A 22,899-nucleotide genomic window follows, 5' to 3' on the forward strand; every position below is an offset into this window, starting at 1 on the left:
TACCCTACTGTTGACAGGAAGCCTTATTGAAACAGTCAACATATATTTTGTAAGTTATATGTATTGTACTGCATTAGGATGTACTATTGTGATACCCTGTGGGGCGTAGAGCTATTTCCAAAAAAATAGTTCCATACCATGTAACTTTTGTTGTATTAGTTAATGGCTTTGTCCTTTATTAGATGTGCCAGGTACTTCAGATATGTTAATGGTGGGGCTCCTGGGTGGGTCAGTTGGTTAAGCATCTGACTTTTGATAATCGGCTCAGGTGATGATCTTGCGGTCATGGGATCAAGCCCTGCTTCAGGCTCCGTGCTGAGCATGAAGCCTGCTTGGGGTTCTCTTTCTCTCTCTCTCTCCCCCACCTCCCCTGTGTTTCTTTCTCTCTCTCTCAAAATAAAATAAACTTAAAAAAAGGAATAACATCTTTTAAAAAAGGTATGTTAATGGTAATATTCACAGCAGTCTTGTGAAGCAGAAATTGTTGTCTTTACTTACAGATGAAGAAATTAAAGTTCATATACACTAAATTTATTTAAAGCCACAGAGCTCTGTGGTGATAGAGCCAAGATTGGACCCCAGATCTCTCTGATTTCAAAGTCTCATGTTTTTTCTACTATATTTCTATTATGTTTCTACTGTATATGTTTCTACTAAATTAAATCAGACATGAGCTAGTCAACTCAGAGTTTATGAATTCTTATCCTAGAATGGCTGGTCCCTGTGCCTTGGGCTTTTTGTCATGGAAGTTAGCTACATACTCTGACTAGTTCTGTGCATCTGCACACCTTTCATGCCAGGCATTTGAAACTGGGACTAATGGTATGTGGGTTTTTTTTTTTAAGATTATTGTACTTTATTTCACAACTTTATTGAGGAATAATGTAGAATAAACACATATTTAAAGAATACAATTTGATGAATTTTGACACATGTATATACCCGTGAAACCATCATCATAATAAATACCCTTTACTCCTTAAGATTTCTTTGTGCCTCTTTGTGATCTGTACCTCTCACCATCCCTAAGCAACCACTGATCTATTTTCTGCCTTTATAGTTTGCATTTTCTAGAATTTCATATAAGTAGAGTTACATAATGCTGTTTTAAATGTTAGAATTTTCTTCTCTGCTTAGGCTGCTCTGGTCACATCATCACCATATGAGTTGTGTTCCTTTGGAGCACTCTCCATCTGAGGCTTGGCAGACCCCCTGCAATCTGTGATGCCTCTCCCTTAAACTGCTCTAGCTGCCACTTCCCTACTCTATCTTAGATAATCTTTACTTGTTTCTTAAAGCCATGAAAGACCCAGGAAGGCTTACATGATTCTTTTCCTCAAGCTCGCTGGCTATGACCTTTCTAGTTTCCCTTCTAAATGGATAATGAATGCTACAGTTCTGATCCTGATAGGCAGTTCTCTAGTTAGGGCCCAAACCATACATACTATGCTCCCTGGCAGTCAAAGGTCAATGAGGGCAAGTGGGGTTCAGATCCTGCCCCATCTAGATTTCCCAGTGGTAGATTGGCAGATCCTTTCTCCCCACTTGTCTGAATGTGTGTGTATGTGTGGGCGCACACGTGTTGGGTATGCATAGGGTTCTTGCTATATAAAGTTGCAAGTATATGTATGAGCATATTAATTTTGGAAAATCAAGTGCTCAACCCTTTAAAATATTTTGTTTTTACTGTACAAAACAGAATCCGTTAACCTTAAAACAGCCGGCTATTTCACCAGCAAAATGGGTTTATTCAGGAATAACAATTGCAATTTGGGACATGCAAGCTATGGCAAAACGGTAGGCAATCCTGGAGAACAAAGGAGAGGACTACTTTTTATAGAGGAAGGGGGGCTGTTGGGAGGGATTGTTATAAACAAATAGTCCATTGGAGTAACCTGGGAGTTTGAAATGTGGTGGCTTCTCATTGATTGAGTTGTGACAGTCTCTCACTGGCTGGGCTGCTGCCTCAGGGAGAAAATGTTCTTTCCTCCTGCTGGGGTAGTCAAGTATAGGCTTCTTCCTGTTTGGCAAAGGGCTGCAAGGAGTTGTATGGCATGAGAACTCCCCCTTCTGGCCTCTCAACTCCATTTAAATGAGGTTTCCTTTATTGAGTCTCACAAATCAAATACAAAATGATATTTGCTCCAAAATTTCATTATTTCTGAGTCATATGTATTTTTATGACATGACTAAGGTCATGTTATTAAAAAAGTTATTTCAGTTTAATCTAAATAATTTCAAACTAATCCATATCTGAAATGTGTGTTATTTCATCTTTCATATCCTTAATCTCAGCTCGGACTATTGTTAAATTAGATATTTTTTCATTTAAGAAAGCAATTTCTTTCTCTCGTTGTAGTAAGTCAGTAACCAATCTTCCAATGCGTAGTGTTAAATCATTTACCAATGGTTCCAAACGGGAAAAGTCCTTCTTTAGATTATACACCTTTGGTTTTAGATCATTTGCAAAAGTCACGGTCTTCATAACTTTAGCTCTGTCACTTTCTAAGCTTAAAAACCTATCTGTGTGCTTGTTGAAATTATTCTTTAGCTCTGAAAGTATCTTCTTAATAGAGTTAATTTTTTGTGAATTTTCAGATGCTGTCTTCCGGAGCATTGCTGTTCGATCGATGCTACTTGAAAGAAGATCACCTATGTTTTTTACTGTATCTTTTTCTATTTTTTCTATTTTATTTTCTAATTCTTGCACAGAATCTGTCAATGATGTTGCATCAGTTACTAAACCTGAAATACGTCGTATATCTGTTTTTACAGTTGTAATCTTGAGACCGACATCTTTTGCCATGGAAGTTGTACTTTGGTCTACTTTTGTTACATCTTGAGAAAGAGTTGTCAAATTGTTGTTCAGTATATTTTGTTTTTCAGTTATCCTGTTGGACCAAGTTTTCACTTCATAAATTTCCTCCTGTAGACGCTTTAGATGGGCAATTATTTGAAAAGACTTCCACTGTTCCACGATAGCTTCAGACTTCTGACACTATAAGAAAATATAACACCACAATAATTAACTTGATTAAAAGCTTAATATTTAAAATTCAACTTAAATTTTAGGTGCTATTTATTTTGTTTTTTAATGTTTATTCATTTTTGAAAGACAGAGAGTGAGGTGAGGATGGGCAGAGAGGGAGACACAGAATTTGAAGCAGGCTCCACGCCCAGCACAGAGCCCTATGCGGAACTTGAACTCACCAAATACGAGATCATGATCTGAGCTAAAGTCAGATGCTTAACTGACTGAGCTACCCATGCGCCTCCATAATTTTTGAAACATAAGTTTGTAGCTATTTCAAGTGCTAGAATGAAGGGACCAATGCCTAAGACTTCATATGCATATCTTTATTGTCCTATTACATTTAAAGATTTTATTTTTAAGTAATTTCCACACCCAACATGGGTTGGACTTACAACCCAGAGATCAAGTCACATGCTCTACCAACTGAAAAAGCCAGGTTCCTCTCCTATTACTTTTATGAATAATTTCCTGGGGTATCTATCCATGAATAATTCAATTAACTAATTCTTAAATTCCTAGTATTTTAGGCATACCAAGTGTGAGGGACATAAAGATGAGTACAGCTTGGGTTGTGACCTCAACTCAGTTTAGCAGAGGATAGATATGTAAAAAGCAAAACAACCAGAGAATAAAAAAAACTATCTCCAAAGTTCTAAAATCCTGTGATTTCAAATACAAATGGTTCTCAACTTTTGTATATTTCCATGCCATCCTCCCTCCCCACCATCCATTGTAATACTGATATCTATAAATTGTCATTTTGGTTTAACTTGGATACATTAGTTGCTGAACATCTTTTCCCCATCCCATCCAACCCCTAGTTGATGAACATTTTGAGCCACATAACTGCCTGGCAGCTATGACAAGCTGAAATGTAGAATAGTTAACTCATAGTAGTGATTCCCCCTCCTTGCCCATATGTTTGATTTCAAAACATATTTTAGGACTTTTCTCCTCAGTAGGTTTATGCTATGTTATTTAATGGTGGGGAGAGATGGCCCAAAATATTTTTTGGTAGTGAAGTTAGAATGTGAAAATGTTATTATTGGTGTGACATTAAAGAGTAACCACAAACCAGAAGGAAATCAAGTAGTGATTGCAAAAGCACTGTTTTTTTTTAAGGGAAAGGTTTTGCAAGTGTATTTGCTGAAACAGAGCCTCCAAAGGGTGAAGAAAGTAGATGGCTTATTTCTTCTATTTCATTATTAGGTTATTATTTATTAACATATCTACTCTGGTAGAGTAAATGTAGCTTACCAGCATTACACAGTTAAGAGTCCTCAGAAAGAGCCTACTTTATTTTTTAATTATTTATTTATTTTTGAGAGAGAGTGAGGGGAGAGAGAATTCCAAGCAGGCTCCACCCTGTGAGGGAAGAGCCCACCTAGGGGCTCCACATGGGGCTCAAATTCAGGAGCCCATGAGATCATGACTTGAGTTAAAATCAGGAGTCAAATGCTTAACCCACTGAGCCACCCAGACGCTCCAGAACTTTATTTTTATAAGGATCAGATCATTAAGAAACTGCTACTAAGGCTCTCTTTCACTTGATAGCTTATAAAAGCAATTTATCATGAACTTCTATTGATCTTTACTAACATATTAACTGAACACAGTGTAGGAATAGTCTTGAAATTGTTTCACCAAATTGTTTTTAGAATTACTTAGGGCTTGTTTAAATTATTTGCCTAGAATGGACAGAAGAGTTGGAGAGTCTACCAAAAAGATTCACAAGATTCAGTCAGAAATTTAAATATTTACCAAATTCCTATCATATATGCAAGGTACTAAGCTAGATGCTGTCCTGTAATGGTCAGTATTATCTCAATCTGCAAGTGGAACAACATGGTTCAAGGGAATGATGTGGGTCCAACTGGTTTTCCAAAAACTTTGATAAAAGATCTTTGAACTGTAACTAAAGGACCTGGAAATTTTATTAATCTCTAAAATTTAAAACCATGTAAAGCCAGAAGGGGTCTTAGAGATTAAAAATTTTTTTTTTTAATGTTTATTTATTTTTGAGAGAGACAGAGACAGAATGCAAGTGGTTTGGGGCAGAGAGAGAGGGAGACACAGAAGCAGAAGCAGAAGCAGAAGCAGGCCCCAGGCTCTGAGCTGTCAGCACAGAGCCCAACGCGGGGCTCGAACTCACGAGCTGTGAGACCATGACCTGAGCCGAAGTCTGACGCTCAGCCGACTGAGCCACCCAGGCGCCCCAGAGATTTTTTGATATAATTCCCTCATTTTACAAATTAAAAAACTGAGCCCCCAAATAAAGTGCCCAAGAACACACAGTTAGTGGCAGAGCCTAGATTGGAAGATTCTGGCCTAAGGCTTTTTCTCCATCTCGCTTTCCCACTCTTGCCTAAACATTTATCAGTTCCTTCTTATGCCCAAGGCCCAAACAATTTTAGGTCATAGTTACAACCTTTGGGTGACTTACAGTCTTGTTTAATGGTGACATGGAAGAGACACATTTGGCAGAATTAATTTTTTAAATTCTCAAGATGGTTCTATTGATAGCAGATTTCTTGTGATTTTCTCCCCATGATTGAACAGTAGCAGGTTGCATTGTATAGTGGGAGGTCAGTAGCCTCTGGAGTTAGACAGACGTAGCAGTGTGACTACAAGTTTTCTAACCTTGGTAAGCCCCAATTTCCTCATTTGAATAATGGGTGTCAAGGCTAGCAAAGTTGTAGTGGGAAGTAGTGATAATATGGGTCATGGTAGGTACTCAATACACAGAGCTGTTACTGTTGACAATGATGAACATAGACTTCCTAGCAGCGTTTGACACATAATAGACTCAAAATGCTAGTTCTCTCCTCCCTTGCTGTGAAAGCTGCGATGGAGCATTTTGATTCATATTAAATTAATACTTTATAGCTGAACTAAAAAAAACAAAACAAAACAGATGATGGGCAAATTTGCAGAGCTTTTGCCACCTGTGCAAATATGAAGTAAGTATATAGAGAAATGAGTTTTTTCCATGTGTTTGGTGAATTTGCAGTATCATTATTTTTAATGACATATTAATATTGGATCACGATTATAGATTCATAGAAAGGTAATCAGGTTAAGATGAAAAATAATGCCATTGACTTTGTATCTTACTAGTTTTCCATTAAACCATATGGATAATAAATCAACATTTTTATTTTTCATTATAAAATATAAAAGTACACTTAGTCAACAGCTTACAATCATTAGGCAAAATTTAAGGAAATATATATTTTTTAATTTTTTCTTTGACGTTTATTTATTTTTGAGACAGAGACAGAGCATGAATGGGGGAGGGGTAGAGAGAGGGAGACACAGAATCTGAAGTAGGCTCCAGGCTCTGAGCTGTCAGCACAGAGCCCGACGCAGGGCTCGAACTCATGGACTGTGAGATCATGACCTGAGCCAAAGTTGGATGCTTAACCAACATAAATAGATTCTTTTAAGCTTATTTATTTTGAGAGACAGAAATAGCACACACAAGTGAGGGAAGGGCAGAGAGAGAGGGAGAGCGGGAATCCCAAGCAGGTTCTGCACTGCCAGCACAGAGCCCGACAGGGGACTCGAACTCATGAACCATGAGATTACACCTTGAGCTGAAACCAAGAGTTGGACGCTTAACCCACTGAATCATCCAGGCACTCCATAAATAGATTTTTAAACTTTGCATCCAGAAGTTAAAAAAATTAGGTGTTTGTTTTGTAAAAGTGATTTACTTGTACTAAATTAAAAAAATGGACCCAGTACTCTATCAGAAATTAACTGATATAAAATTTGTTATCAATTACAAAGATACAAAAATGTGTTTTAGAATATGGTAATCTTCCTTAAAGGAAAGACTAACAGTATAATTTAATATTTGATACACAGGAAGTTCTTGAAATTTCAAGGATCTGTGTTATATAAATGAATGTAAGAAACAGAAGACAAATCAGGTACATCTAAATCTGACAGGTTTTTAGAGGAAAAACTGAATAAAGGAAAATATACATATGCACATGTACATAATATGCATATACATGTACGCAATAGTTTTCTCGTGAAATACTTAGAGAAAGGCAGTTTTTGATTCCCTTGTAACTGTCACTATAGAACAGAATGGCCATCTTGTTTCCATTCATTTTCTGTAACCAGTACTATGGTATATACAAGTTAATAATGATGTATCAAATATGGTAATAGGCCAAATAAATAAATAAAAGTGAAGATCACATCTGACATGTTGGGTTGGAAGCTGAAATAACAAAGTTCTAGTGAAGTTCAGAATCTATTTTATTAGCATTGAAATAAAAGTAAACAAAAACAATTTTGTCAGTGCACACAGATAAGAACTTAAGACATTCAGAAGTCAAGGGATTTAATGTTAAGATTCCAGAAATTAATGCTATGCTTTTAATAGTAGCATTCTTTCAGGCTTATCTTTATGACCCATGGCTGTCTACCATAGGACCTCCTAAACCCAAAATAGAACTTGTTTGGGATTTTTAAAAAAATGTGCAAATTTACATAATAAAACTACCTGATCACAACTACTTTTCACAATTGACTGCTTTCAAGTTCTTTGTGTTTATTTTTTATAACTATGATCATGCATTTAAACTTATTTTTTAAAATTTATTTAATATTTTATTTAAAAAATCTCTACACCAAACATGGGGCTCAAACTCACAATCCTGAGATCAACAGTCACATGCTCTTTCAAGTGAGCCAGCCAGGTGCCCCTCAAGTTGTGTTTAATTCCACTGATATTACATAATAAAACTGGGACTATAGTTGGTTATTGGCAAGAATACACAAGTAAGAATAGTACTTCCTTCCATATGCAATTGACTCAGTTTTCAATGCCAAGCTTGGACACTTTGATACATCAGTCACCAATAAGAGTCTTATGTGTTCCCCCAACCCTGAACATTTTCCGATTATCATTATTTGAAAAATCTGACTAGATCTCCCCTTAATCACATCTCAGTATGTCTACATCTTATTTCTTATGACTCCATTATATGAGTTAGAATAAAATAAAATCACTATGTAAAACAAATTGCCTCGGTAGTTTGGGAGCTCTTTAAAACAATGACATATGCTTAATTACCTTATAGTTACCATAATTTCTCATTATGTTGCTTTTTCCTCTTTAAAATAGGCCACAGGTGTATTGGTATATTTTTATTGTAGATAAAATAATTTATCTAGAGACCATGTATCTAGCAAACTCAAGAGTCTGTAACACAGATAGAACCTTTGAAAAAACAAAGCCCAGGTATACAAAGATATTCCAACAGTCCATACTTCAGAGGATACACACTTAATTCATAGGGTAAAAACTTCAATAGAAACATCTTTACTTTTTTTTTTTAATTAAAAAAATGTAAATAATCCCTATGCCCAACATGGGGCTTAAACTCATGACCTTGAGATCAAGAGTTGTATACTCTATGGACTGAGCCAGCCAGGCACCCCCATATTTACTCTTATTTAAAAATTCTTACAAGTATCTGTAACATATTTTAGAACCTTAATAAAAAGTAAAAATGTTTCCCAGGCTCCATAGTTTTCAAAAAGTACATATTAATCCATAGCAAAGCACCTTAAGTTCCTCCTTGGGCATCTTATTTTTCATTTTAGACAAATTCCCTATGCACTTGGTGGCCTGGATCTTGGCTTGCAGTAAATTACAAAGGAAATGCAGAACTGATTAGGGCAGGCACATTCCCACCCAACCTCGGGTCAATGGGTCGCATCTTTAGGTGGTAATAAAGGTATAAGAAATAGACATAAGGTTTGAAAATATAGCAAACTAGGGTCATTTAGTGAGAAGGGAAATACTCCTCAATAGCTTCTAGCCATGTTAATATATTTGGGTCCAATATAATAGGCGAAATTCACAGTAATGCCCATTAATTATTAGAAAATCATTTAAAAATATTAAGTATATTGCTTTAAAAAAGTAGAGAAGTTATTTTGGAAATATTTCTATTTAAAATGGCCAAAATGAAATAAATTTTATTGCTTAAAAGGGTAAGCTTTGATTATCTGGATAATCCAAGTGTGTGAATATCTCACTTACTTGCTGGTAATGTAGGATAAAGTGAGGCATATCAAAATAACATAAAAGCATGGAAACAATAAGTTTACGTATAACAATATGGTCATCAAAATAAATGTAGTGCATTTAAAAATCATTATCAATTCCTTTATTTTCTAGATTATATTCTTCTAAAGTTCCCTTTTCTCTTGTATTTGAATATACCATAAAATCATGAACTTTTCCTTTTAGAACATCCAGTTCATTTTGCATCTTTAATATGCTATTATCATACTGAATTCCTTCAAGGGTTTTCTGCATCTCCATTATTTCAGATACTGCTTTCAGCATATCATCTTCCATATTAAACATCTGAGTAGTCAAGTCTTCTATTTTTTTTTCTGTCCCTATCAGATCCTGAGAGACCCTGAGAACAGAGCGAACAGCACTTTCAATTGCTGGCAAATGTGTCTTGCATTCTTCAACTTTGGGTTCATAGCTGGAAAGCTTATGAGTCAGGTCTTCATCTCTGGCAAAGAGAGCATGCTGTTCCTCTTCTAACTTTTCAACTGCTTTTGTATCAGAGCCAAGCTGCTCTTCTACTCGCAGAAGATCCTCTTCTTCTTGTCTTTTTACTGTTCTAATATTTCTTAGTGTGCTATCTTCCAAATCTTTTAGCCTTTCAGTGAGCAATTTTATTTCTTGTTCAGCTGAGTTAATTTGGACAGTAACTTGAGAATGTATGTGTTTTGATTCTGATTTGAAAGTGTCTGTATTAACATTCATTTCATCTAGGCTTCTTTTCCAGAAATCTGAAACATTCTGGAATTTCTCATTAAGGCTTTGCATCTTTTGGGTGAGCAGCTCTTCACTATTTTGAATGTCATGCATGGTACTTTGCAGGCTGGATACTTCCTGCTCAAACTGGGTCACCAAGGACATGGATGATGTAGCTTCCTGCAGGATACTTTCAGTAGACTCAAGCTGTATTTATAACACAAAACAATTCCCAAAGCTACTTAATAACTTTTATATTAGGGAAACACACTTTAACAATCACACCCCCAGTTCAAATTCTGAATATGTCTAAGATATCCAATTATATCAGAAGCATAATGACATACATTATGTCATTATTTAAAAACATTTTAAATAAATGCGATAGATTAGCACTATGGTAGAAAAACATACACCTGAATTTATAAATCTAAATATTTCCACATTTTCATGGAAGGATATTCAAGAAAGAAATAATGTCAAAGAAGCCTGAAGTATATCACATTTCCTTCTATTCTTACTCCAATGGAGAGCAACCTAGTTGTCATTTTTATAAGTTATTTGGCTTTTTTTAGAAACTGTAACCTAGTTAATTCTAGTTAATCACAGAATTCTAGTTAATCATAGAATTCTAGTTAATCATAGATTTATTTCTTAAGTTCTATGATTCTGGAAGAGTTTGTGCCTGAAAATTTCTTGACTGACCTCTTACAGAGAAGGTACCAGAATCAGATCTTATAGCTATAACAAAGGCAAAAATGAATAAAAATCATGTTCAGTGAGGCAACTCACATCAAATAGTAATCTGTGCTAATAAGTATCTATATTGCAGTAAAGTTTCTGGCATCTCCTCATATGTGCCTAGAATAGAGATGGGTCAAGCTGTAGACCTCTTTTAGTCTAAACTTACGTATAGATAACAGCCTTAGAGACTACAGGAAGGTCTAGAATGATCATTAACTTATTAAATATTTCAGCATAGTGTTGAAGACATAATACTATAAAAGACATGGTTCTCCCCTTAGGCAGCTTAGTTTAATAGAGGAGAAAGCCAAGTCTACGTGTGTTATGACAGGGGAAGAATTATGGAAGCACTTACATGGGGCACCAAAACCAGACTTCAATGATCAAGGAAAATATTCCAGAAGTATTATCTAATGTCTGCTTCTAGTTACTTTTTTAAATCATCCTACACACTAGAGCCAAATTAAGCTTTTAAAAACTGCCATGAACATGATGGTACAACATTAAAAAACCCACAATGTTTCCTAATACTTCTAATGTGATAAAGTCCTAAATTTATCTCTATATGCTATTCTTCCCTCCTTGTTGCTTAGCTAAGTTCTGTCTTTCCTTTAAGGTTCAGACCAGATCTCACCCCTCAGTGCAGCATTCCTCCACAGCCCTAGCCCTGACAGCCCAAACTCCTGGAGCACCTATTGTGTTGTGTAATTTGACACCTGTTTGGTACTTAGCACACATAATTAAAGAATTTTTGAGCGTTCGCTCTGTGCCAGACCTCGTGCTACACACTAGGTATGAAAATATAGACATGATATGGTTCCTGACTTTATAACAGGACAGAGGAGACAGCACTTTGGATCTTTTACATCACATTCTGGAGATCTATTAAGATTTATTGATCATCGGGGTGCCTCAGTCGGTTAGGCATCCGACTCTCAGTTTTGGCTCTCATGATCTCACAGTTTTGTGAGCTTCAGCCCTGCGTTGGGCTCTGCGCTGACAGTGCGGAGCCTGCTTGGGATTTTCTCTCTCTCTCTACTCCTCCCCTGCTCATGCTGTCTTTCTCTCAAAATAAATAAACTTAAAAAAATAAAAGATTTCTTGATTATCCTCTGTTCCATTATTAGGCATCAGGGGTATAGAGATAAAAAACACAGTGTTGGCTCTAAAGAGCAGTAAAGGAGGCAAATTAATGACAACAAAAACTGACAATAGATTATGATTCGTGTCATGACAGAATTAGCATGGGGAGAATGGATGCTTTGAGGGGAGATCAGCAGTCTGAAATGAGGAAAGGCTTAGAAGTGACTCCGAAATCTGACTCTTCAACAGACTGATGTTATTAGGTGAAGATATGAAAGCTTCTAAATTCCTTGGGGAAGAGAGCATGTCTAATGCTTTTTTGTAGCCCCTGTAACTTATGGTATAAAAACCATGTTTGTTGATATTTAGGAAGAATGGCCATAAACCTTCTAGGCCTACCCAGTCAAGATCTGAAGCAATCCCAGGTGAAAGCTAGGAACAATGTGTGACCAAATATAATAAAACCATTCTGAAGCCTTGTTTAAAAATTATTTTGATGGGTGCCTGGCTGGTTCAGTCAATAGAGCATGCAACTCTTGATCCCAGGGTTGTAAGTTCGAGTCCCACATTGAGTGTAGACATTACTTAAAAATAAAATTTTCAGGGGCGCCTGGGTGGCTCAGTTGGTTAAGCGTCTGACTTCAGTTCAGGTTATGATCTCACAGTCTGTGAGTTTGAGCCCCGCGTCGAGCTCTGTGCTGACAGCTCGGAGCCTAGAGCCTGCTTCGGATTCTGTGTCTCCCTTTCTCTCTGACCCTCCCCCGTTCATTCTCTGTCTCTCTCGGTCTCAAAAATAAATAAACATTAAAAAATAAATAAATAAATAAAAATAAAATAAAATCTTCAGGGGTGCCTGGGTGGCTCAGTTGGTTGAGCATCTAATTGGTTTCGGCTCAAGTCATGATATCACGGTTCGTGGGTTCGAGGCCCATGTTGGACTCTTGTGCTGGCAGTGTACAACCTGCTTGGGATCCTCTCTCCCTGCCCCTCCGTTGCTCACATGCTCTATCTCAAAATAAATAAACTTAAAAAAAAAAATAAGATCTTTAAAAAATTATTTTTAATGTACACATGTAGCTATAATACAAGATCCTTTAGAAAATTTTTTTTTAATTTTTTTTAACATTTATTCATTTCTTGAGAGACAGAGACAGAGCGTGAGTGGGGGAGGGGCGGAGAGAGAGGGAGACACAGAATCTGAAGCAGGCTCCAGGCTCTGAGCTGTCAGCACAGAGCCCGATGCGCGGCTGGAACTCACAAACCGCAAGATCATGACCTGAGCCAAAGTTGGACACTTAACCAACTGAGCCACCCAGGCGCCCCTAGAAATTAATTCTGAGAAATATTTGTACATCAGTAATACTGTTAGTTGTCTTAATATCAGCATTTTGAAGAGGTAAGCTTATCTTCACCGAAGGTAATTTCCTATTTAGGCTGTTTATCAGACCATCATTGTAATCTGGACGCACTATATCCCAGTAGACCCCAACCAAGTACAAGATCAACTTTTCACCATAGTAAAGGTCTCAAGATTTAATCTAAAAATACATGGTGTTTAGCATGCTACAATAATTTGCATTTAGGGGCTGTCAATGTATCCTAATAGTTTTTTCATATTTTTTGAAAAAGGGCTTAATACCTTAAATTTATTACTATTTAAAGTTTAAAAAAGTTTGCATATACATTATATCACATCTGATCCTCATAAAAATCCTGTTATTCTCATTTAATGAGAATAGATGAAATAGAGGCCAAGAGAAGTTAAAGTGATTTTTCCAAGGTCACACAGTTGTGATGAGAGCCCACATCTAGTTGTTTTCCCCTCCTACTGATTATGCTGGCCTTTAGGACCAGCTTTGTGAAAAGGCGGCTATTGTTGAACTACTCCTAGGGAAGATTGGGAGAGAAAGAGTTTTGCGAAGACTGAATATTTCTTGGATCCCATGATGATATTTTAAAAATCTGCCTCAAAAAGCATTTTAATTGCCACCAAATTTTTCACTTAAAAAGGAAGTCTTTCTTCAAAATTTATTTTCAATAGCTTTTAAGTACATGGAGTTCCTATCTCCTGGGATTTTTTTCCCCATAATTTTTCTAATTGTTTTCTATAAATATATGTGTGTGTGTGTGTGTGTGTATACATATATATATACATATATAGAGCATGCAACTCTCGATCCCGGGGTTGTAAGTTCGAGTCCCACATTGGGTGTAGACATTACTTAAAAATAAAATTTTCAGGGGTGCCTGGGTGGCTCAATTGGTTGAGCATCTAATTGGTTTTGGCTCAAGTCATGATATCACAGTTCGTGGTTTCGAGCCCCATTACATATTTTATAATTTTATAGCCCCAACAAGTACAACCAGATTCTAACTTGAGCCCTATGTGAAAATACCCATTCTTGCAGTCCTATGCAGTTTCTTTCCAAGGCCCCCTAAGCTTACCCTCTACGGAATCCCCTGACATATGTGAGAGGTGTATAATTTTCATCCATGGCTTTTCTCTTCTGGGGGATTATATACTAATTCTGTGCACGAGGCTGCAGGAACTCAGACCCTCCATTTCATTTGTCTATTTTGTAAATCCTTGTTCACCTTGGTGCCAAGCACAAGTCCTTGTCTACCTTATGACATGAGTAAAGGTTTAGTGAATGAATAAATGAACAAAGAAGGCATGTTTCCCAGTGATAGCTTGATTTCTGTTAGCCAGACAAGACCTCCATGATGCTTTATTGGTTGCAGCTGACTTCTCCTGAGAAGCATGGCAGTTAAAATTTTTTTATCTGTCTCACATATCTAAGAATTCCAGCAATAATGCATCTGCATTTGCAGGTTTAAGAAACACAACATAGACATGGATTTTAATTTTCATTTGGCTACAGAATCAATATTTATTTTTATATTAGTCATTATTATATGCAGATGTATGTAAATTTACGAGCCGGAAAGTGAAGAAAAAAAAAAGCAACTGATGGATCTTTGCCCAAAAAGTCCATTCCTATTCTAATTTTGTACCTACCTAAAGAACAATTGTATTTTCAGTGCCCTAGACACTTAAATAGAAATTTGGAGTCATATCAATATGAGAATATTGGTCTTTTTAAACAGTAACATATATTACATTAAAAAAAATCCTTTCCTTTCAAAATAATCTGAGTCTAAATTGGATTGAAGGGGAGAATGTAATGATGTAGGAAAACCAGTGAGAGTTAAGACAGTAATGGTCTAAAAGGCAGGAAAAAGGAAATTATGAACTGGGGTAGAAGTGTGGTAGTAGGGAAGAAAAATGGGAAAATCTTCCCAAATAAGCCAATTAATAATTACCTTTTCTGAAATTAAACTGATTTTACTTTGAAGTCCTTGGAACTTGTTGGTTTCTATTTTCAGTAACTGGTATTGGCTTTCCACCTTTGCAAACTTTTCCGACTGCTGAAATACAAACCTGGAAAAGAAAAAAAAAATTCACTACCTCCTAATTTATATCCATTTAAGTTAGAATTTTTTAAAAAAGTTTATTTATTTATTGTGAGTGTGTGCACAAGTTAGGGAGGGGCAGAGAGAGAGAGGGTTAGAGAGAATCCCAAGTAGGCTCCATACTGTCAGCACAAGTCAGCACGTACAAGTCAGAGCCTGACTTGGGGCTTGATCCCATGAACCCTGAGATCATGACCTGAGCTGATATCAAGAGTCGTATGCTTAACTGACTGAGCCACCCAGGCCCCCAAGTTTGAATTTTGAAGGAACATTTTATACTTCTGGTAAGGACAACATAAATTCTGGTATGAGTGGTGACAGCCTTTAGTAGTTTATTTCAACAAATTAATAGAAAGTGAAAACTATTCCTGTTCAAGTCTAAGTTCAGGAGTGAGATGGTGTGATAGTTGTATGCACAAGAAATATTTTGGAGGAAGAAACGATGAATTATCTAGAACAAGATATGGGATCCCTACTATTTTTCTCAAGGCTATATATGGGTAATATCTAGAAAATAAGTGTTTTCATACTGAAATGTAGAAGAGTTACCTGTATAAAAAAAGTATTAAAAAATTTTTTAATGTTTATTTTTGAGAGAGAAAGAGAGTGAACAGGGGAGGGGCAGAGAGAGAGACAGACACAGAATCTGAAGCAGGCTCCAGGCTCTCAGCTATCAGCACAGAGCCCGACGTGGGGCTCGAGTTCATGAACTGTGAGATCGTGACCTGAGCTGAAGTTGGATGCTTAACCGACTGAGCCACCCAGACAAACCCCCAAAAAGGTATTTTTAAACTAAAATGTAGAAAAGAAAATAAAATTGGAATAGGACAGAGAGATGATGATTAGAAGTCGCAAAATAACAATAGTTAAAACTATGAAAACAGAAGTCATTGTCAAAGTGGTGATATAATGCAATGCCGGGAGTATAAGCTCTACAATTAATTATACTCAACACTATGAGTCATATAGGTGTACTTTATTTTCTATATAAGTGTACTTTAGATAGATGCCATTTTAAAATTGGATTGTATTCTTCATCTGATAAAAGTAGCAAAGGGTAGAAGCATAAAAAAGTTATCCAAATCTTAAAAACAATAAATAGAGTTTGTATAGAACTTGAAATAAGCAAACACAAAAGAAATGCTTTGGATCTAATACCATTGTGGTTCATCTACTTTGACTCAATTCTTTGGGCTCAGAAAAAGCAGCGGTTAAAATTCTTTGTGTTATTTATTGAGTCATCAAAAAGCAGTGGAGCAGAACCATATGAAGAAAGTACTTAAATCATAGTACATAGACCAGTGGTTCAAAAGCTTTGCTACATATTGGAGTCACTTGTCTGCTTTTAAAAAGTCTCATGCCTGGATCCCACCCACAGAAATTCTGACTTATGTGGTGTAGGATGTGACTTGGATATCAGAAATCTTCAAAGCCTCCCCAGATTATCTGAGTATTCAGTCAAGCTGAGAACTACTAATTGATAGTGTTTTATGAAATTGACTTCCATTGAAAGACAAACATTTAAAGATCCCAAAACTCAAAAGAAAGATGAAAGACTTCTGAGGTTTGCGTACCATTGCTAAGGTGATGTTTCAGACTCATAAATGTCATTATTAGGCTAACTTGCTATAAAACTGTCCAAAACTAAAATGAACTTTTTGCTTTTTGAACAAATGTTTACAATACTGAATGAAGTAAGTTTCTTTTGATGATGGCTAATCTCTGTCCTATGAGATAACAGTGAATTGAGTAAGCCCAGGTTACATAATTAGTATAGATTGACTTTCCTCCTATGTGCTAATATGATTTTTATTTTTATTTTTTTAAAGTTTTTATTTATTTTGAGAGAGCCAGAGAGAGCACGAGCAGGGGAGGGGCAGAGGAGAGGCAGACTCCCAAGCAGGCTCCATGCTGTCAGTGCAGAGCCTAACATGGGGCTGGAACCCGTGAAACTGTAAGATCCTGACCTAAGCCGAAATCAAGAGCAGGTTGCTCAACCGACTGAGCCATCCAAGTGTCCCTAATATGATATTTATTTATTTAAATGTTTATGGGGGGGAGGGGCAGAGAGAAGGGGACAGAGGATCCAAAATGGACTGGGAGAGCAGAAAGCCTGCTTTCTGTTTGTGAGGCTCCAATTCACAAACTATGAGATGACCTGACCTGAAGTTGGACGCTTAACCAACTAAGCCACCCAGGCACCCCCCTAGTATGACTTATCATTTAAAAAAAAAATTTTTTTTATAATGTTTTTATTTATTTTTGCAACAGAGAGAGACAGAGCATGAGCAGGGGAGGGGCAGAGAGAGAGGGAGACACAGAATTGGAAGCAGGCTCCAGGCTCTGAGCTGTCAGCACAGAGCCCGATGCGGGGCTCGAACCCACAGACTATAAGATCATGACCTGAGCCGAAGTCGGACGCTTAACCGACTGAGCCACCCAGGCGCCCCACCCCCCCCAGTATGACTTAAATAAATTTCTGGTTATTAGAAAATGCCATTATCCTAATTTTCAAAGATGAATGTATAGACTTCTTTTTTATATTGGCTGTTTCATTCTTGGATTTTAAGAGATTCTTTTCAGAGTATAGGCTTACTGAGATCAGACAGAGACCAAGGATGGAGAATACACTAATGAAATAAGTCTAATTTCAGAGATTAGTTTTATCATCCTTTACTCCAGTGTTACTACAGGGATTTATCCTGTAGATCCATGTGTTTATTCAGAATAAAATCATTATAAGAGACTTTTGTGAAGGTTGATCCACTACTATAACACATTATAGCACTTTTCATTTTATTAAAACTTTTAATGCTGGCTATTTCTGGACTTCTCTTTAACATTAAAATATTAAGCAAAACCTTGGAGAAAACTATGTCATGTTAGTGCAAATATCTCTGATGATAATTTGCAGGTTTTTTTTTCATGGCTAGCTTTTCAACGGATTTAAAAAAAAGGACCATTGCTACATATGAATAATAATGCATGTAAGTAAAAACAAGCATAAGGATGGGGCGCCTGGGTGGCTCAGTCGGTTAAGCGTCTGACTTCAGCTCAGGTCATGATCTCACAGTTCATGAGTTTGAGCCCTGCATCGGGCTCTGTGCTGACAGCTTAGAGCCTGGAGCCTGCCTCGAATTCTGTGTCTCCCTCTCTCTCTGTTCCTCCCCCACTCGTGCTGTTTCTCTCTCTCTTTCAAAAATTAATAAAAACATAAAAAAATTTTTTTAAGCTGATTTTGTGCTAGTAATGAAAAAATGAAAAGTGGTTTGAATGGTGCTGAGTTAAAATACATTTATTTTATTTTTCACTTAGATGTGCCAGGCACTATTCTAAAATGATTCATAGGGTGCCTGGATGGCCCAGTTGGTTCAGCATCTGACTGGCTTAGGCCATGATATCACAGTTCATGAGTTTGAGCCCTGCATCGGGCTCTGTGTTGACAGCTCAGAGCCTGAAGCCTGCTTCAGATTCTGTCTCCCTCTCTATCTGCCCCTCCCTAACTTGTACTCTGTCTCTCAAAAAAAACCAAAAAACAAAAACATTAAAAAATTTAAAATGATTTATAAATATTAACTCATTTTAACATTAAGGAGAAGGATGATTTTCTAGAAGTCAATGCTGACAGAAAGTAGCTTCAATCCTGAAAAACTAAATTTTTGAAATTGGCATCCAGAGTAGTGTCCAAAGGGCTTTGTCAGAGGCGTATTCTAACAGAAGTTCAAGGCCCCCCTTATTCCCAATCTTCCTCAGTTTAGATGAGACAGACAGGGTCTACTAAGGGCTATAGCTTCTAGTTAGAAAAGGACTATAAATAGTTCTGGACTAGGGATTTTTATTTCTAGGATCTTGGCCTCTTAAGGATTAGTATCAAAGGGAGGAAGCATATCATACTGGTTAAAAGTATGGAGCTGAGGGGCACCTAGCTGGTTCAGTAGCTCAGTTGGTTGAGTGTCTGGCTTTTGATTTTGGGTCAGGTCACGATCTCACAGTTCATGAGTTCAAGCCCCATGTCAGGCTTGGCAGAGCTGCTTGGGATTCTTCCTCTCCTCTGCCCCTCCCCTGATCACACATGCTCTCTCAGAAAAAAAAAAAAAAAAAAAAAAAGGTATGGAGCTGAGCAACTTTGGCTCTGCTATTTACTAGCTGTATAATCATCTTGGGCAAGTTATTTATCTTTGTTATAGTCTCATCTGTAAAGTGACTTCATAAGATTGTTGTAGAGAATTTAATCTCTATAAATTTATGCAGTTAGGACACTACTGCATTCTCTCAGCTATTCTCTTATATGCTGGCCCTTTCTTTCAGACTGCTTTGTGGAGCTGCTTTTCGTCCCTATGACAAGCCTATAGTAGTATAAAGGATCAGCTTTCTCCACTGCTTACAGTTGATGGAAGTTCCACATCTGTTCACTGTTGAAACCAGGGTTGGGTTTATAGTAAATGAAAAATGGAATGGATGGATTAGACCCCTTACAGGAAGAGAAGAACACCCTTACTGTTTTTCGGCCTCTTCTCATTATCATATAGGAAAAGATACAGAAGAAAGGGACCCAGGTTAATTGGCTACTTTAGTGTTGGCCTTACAAAAGGGTTCTTCAACTCCTTCATCTATCTATTGTTGTCTACAGACACCTCAGATTCAGGGCCCAGTAGCACAAAACAGTGTTCATTTCCTTAGGGTGTTGATTCTATGTAGCTCCTTTAGTAATCTTAGATGGTGGCAGATAGCTGACTGAGGACTTACAGGGTTTCTCTGGCTTTGTTTCAACTTAGTAATGAAAAAGAGGCAAATAAGCAAAGGAAGCTGTTATAATGGACCTTATGCAAGAAAGGGAGTTCCAGGGCCACCAAGGTCAGTATCCACTTAGCCTTCTGTTTCATACTACAGCTTCATTTTCAGGCACAATACTGAATGTTCAGGAAAATAGTAACCATATTCCATTTTTGAAAATCAAGGCATTTAGAGTATAACCCTTTCAGATAAAACTTCACTAACAAGAAACAACGGAAAAAAGATGAAAAATGAGGTTAGTGAAAATTTTGAATGTAACTTGTGTCTTTATCGTGAGCACTGACAGTAAGTTCCTGCACTAAAGTGTCTACCTTTCAAGTTTTCCTTTATAGATTTGTTAGTGTGTTTTCCCAGAATAGTAACCAAATTACTGAAAAGTTGAACATTTTATGATGTAATTTGTCTTATATGAATATGGGTCTTTGGATAATTAATGAGAATAAATTCAGTAACTAAAACCAATTGTATAAGGTTTCAGAGAGAAGGAAGCAACATGTACAGATGATCCCCAACTTAAAATGGTTTGACTTAAATTTTTTTGACTTTTTGGTCATTCAATACAAACTGTACTTTGAATTTTGACCTTTTCCTGGGCTAGCAATGTGATCCTGATCCTCGACTTGGTAGGATCCTCTCTCCTGATGCTAGGCAGTGGCAGCCTTAGCTCCCTGTCTGCCATGTGACTAAGAGAGTATACAACTGATTCAAGTACAACCATTGTGTTTTTTCACTTTCAGTATTAAGTTATATAAGATATTCAATTCTTATAAAAAAGGCTTGTTAGATGATTTTGCTCAAGTGTCTGCTGATGTTAAGCATTCTGAACACATTTAAGGCAGGCTAGGCTAAACTATAATACTTGGTAGGTGAGATGCATTAAATGCATTTTCATCTTATGATATTTTCAATTTATCATGAGCTCACTGGGAAGTAATCCCATCCTAAGTCAAGAAAGATCTGTATCTTTTAGCCTATTACTGAATAGCTCTCTCAGTAAAAAAGGATTCTTATTTACCTAAAGAAATTCATGCATTTTATTTATATTAAAAAAATTTTTAAATGTTTTTATTTTTGAGAGAGAGAGAGAGAGAGAAGAGGAGCACAGAGAAAGGGGACACAGAATCCAAAGTAGGCTCTGAGCTGCCAGCAGAGTCCAACGCTGGGGCTGGAACCCACCGTCTGGGGGATCACGACCTGAGTGGTGGTCAGAAGCCCAACTGACTGAGCCACCCAGGCGCGGGAGAGTCATGTATTTTAAGACATAAGAGCAGTTTATTTACAAGAGTAAATTTAGTCTTTAAAATCAAAATATTACATAAACAAAATATCATATTGCTAAGATGAATGTCTTTTTTTTTAAAGAGCACATTCAATAACATTCAGTTTATTGTAACAAATCTTTTAACTTCAACTCAGTCACCAGTAGAGTATAATTCAAAATTTAGTACCATCAAAAATGGTCTAAAGGACATCCAGGGTCCCTTCTAGAATTCTTTTACTCTTGAAGATGAATAACTATCTTCTAAATACTTTAAAAATCAATTAAAAGTGGAGGAAATTTTAATTTAAAGCATCAGTCCTGTTATTAAGATGAAACAGGTTATTCCTCAAGAAAATGGGGAAAATACAATTAATAAGTTGGTTTTAAGGTTATTTCTAATATTCATTTTTCTTATAACAATGTATGGCTATTTGCTTGGTTTAAAAACTATAGATGTTCAGTTTTCGGTGAACACCAGAACTACACTTTTGTCATTTCACAGTAGTAAAATTCAACCTGGAATTTAGGAATACACCTTAAATTCATAACGCATGAACGATGATCAACACATGAGAAATCCTCCAAACTCTGAGGTTATCATTAACCGCTTGTTGCCCTGAGATCATAATAACTTCTTTAACGGTTGCAAACCCTGCCATTAGGCAGTTATGGGGTGAAGGTGGGGCAACGGCGTCCAAGACAAATGTACAGCGGACAGGAAATGGTGGGTTACACGAACGGAAAAGCTTTCAACGCGTAGCAGGCGCTTAATAAAGTTTGGCCAAATCTGCATCTCTTAAGAAATGGCCGACTGGTTCCCAGGCCTTAGTTTCAACTCCAGTTGAGTGATCAGGGCACATTACTAATACAAAGTAAAAATGAGTTGGAAGAAACGAGCGAAAAGGAAAAAAAGAAAAAAAAAAAAAAAGTTGGGCTGTCCTTTTTTTGTGGCAGAGGAACCGAAGCCGCAGGTCTGAGGTTTGGAGGTCAGCAGGATGCTGAACCGCGCGGCGCCCAGGGAAGAGCGGGGCGACCGTCGGAGGCCGGACCTAGGGCCCAGGCGGCCTCGCGTCCACTTACCAGGCCAGGCCCAGGCACGTCCCCAGCGACAGCAGGCTCACGCCGGTCCGGGGGTCCGCCCAGCCCCCGCCTCCACCGCCCCGGGCCTCGGGGTTCTTCCCACCGTCGCTCCGCTTCCCCGGCTCCGAGGGGGCTCCCTTGGGTCCCGACTTCTTCCGGCTCTTCACCTCGAACATGTCTGGAGGTCCGGAGGACGACAAACCCAGAGAAGGTAGCTTCACCCTGGGTGAGCGGGACGCCTCAGCGGTGACCGCGCCCCCTCCTGGACTTAGCGCCGCCCAGAAACCTGTCCCCTCCTTTCCCGGCCGTTCTCCGGCTTCACAGACTCCTCCAGCCTCCCGCCCCCTAGTTCCTCCGGCTAAGGCACCTGGTGACCTTATTTCCCCTTTCCTCAGCATTAATGCCACAAACCAGAAGAAATCGTGGATTCCGGGCGCGCGCGGCGCGCCCCGAAGGGAGGGGGCGGGAAGGGGCAGCGCGCGCCACGTGGAGCGCGCCGCCGCCCTCCCCTGTCAAGGGAGGGCGGCGGCGCGCCCCCGTGGCTTAGCCACGCCCCCGCCATGGGGTGGGGCGGAGGACGCATCCTTAGGCGCGCGCGGCCACTAGCAGCAGCTGGAGCGCGCGCGG

The 22,899-nt window shown here is 37.9% G+C and overlaps 1 protein-coding gene across 2 annotated transcripts; it reads right to left on the bottom strand.

Moving 5' to 3' along the window:
- Positions 1 to 831: 831 nt before the first annotated feature.
- On the bottom strand, positions 832 to 22,765 carry IKBIP (IKBKB interacting protein). Of its 2 annotated transcripts, none has more exons than XM_015070844.3 (3): positions 22,273 to 22,759; positions 14,988 to 15,105; positions 832 to 2,998 (listed from the first exon to the last, which is right to left on the bottom strand). In XM_015070844.3, the coding sequence occupies exons 1-3, from the start codon at positions 22,668 to 22,670 to the stop codon at positions 2,243 to 2,245; spliced, it is 1,272 nt and encodes a 423-aa protein (XP_014926330.2). In that variant the 5' UTR covers positions 22,671 to 22,759; the 3' UTR covers positions 832 to 2,242. The 2 variants fall into 2 exon arrangements, with proteins under 2 accessions (XP_014926330.2, XP_014926329.2); XM_015070843.3 differs by lacking the exon at positions 832 to 2,998 and adding an exon at positions 7,289 to 10,043 and having other exon boundaries at positions 22,273 to 22,765.
- Positions 22,766 to 22,899: the final 134 nt, after the last annotated feature.

Source organism: Acinonyx jubatus, chromosome B4, assembly GCF_027475565.1.
Source record: "Acinonyx jubatus isolate Ajub_Pintada_27869175 chromosome B4, VMU_Ajub_asm_v1.0, whole genome shotgun sequence".
Lineage (NCBI taxonomy): Eukaryota > Metazoa > Chordata > Mammalia > Carnivora > Felidae > Acinonyx > Acinonyx jubatus.

Coding starts and splice junctions, on each gene's coding strand:
- IKBIP (XM_015070843.3), bottom strand. CDS start 22,670: ATGCTGAGGAAAGGGGAAATAAGGTCACCAGGTGCCTTAGCCGGAGGA. Junction 15,106..22,272: donor ACGTGCCTGGGCCTGGCCTG/GTAAGTGGACGC, acceptor TTTCTTTTCCAG/GTTTGTATTTCAGCAGTCGG. Junction 10,044..14,987: donor TCAGTTTAATTTCAGAAAAG/GTAATTATTAAT, acceptor TTATAAATACAG/CTTGAGTCTACTGAAAGTAT.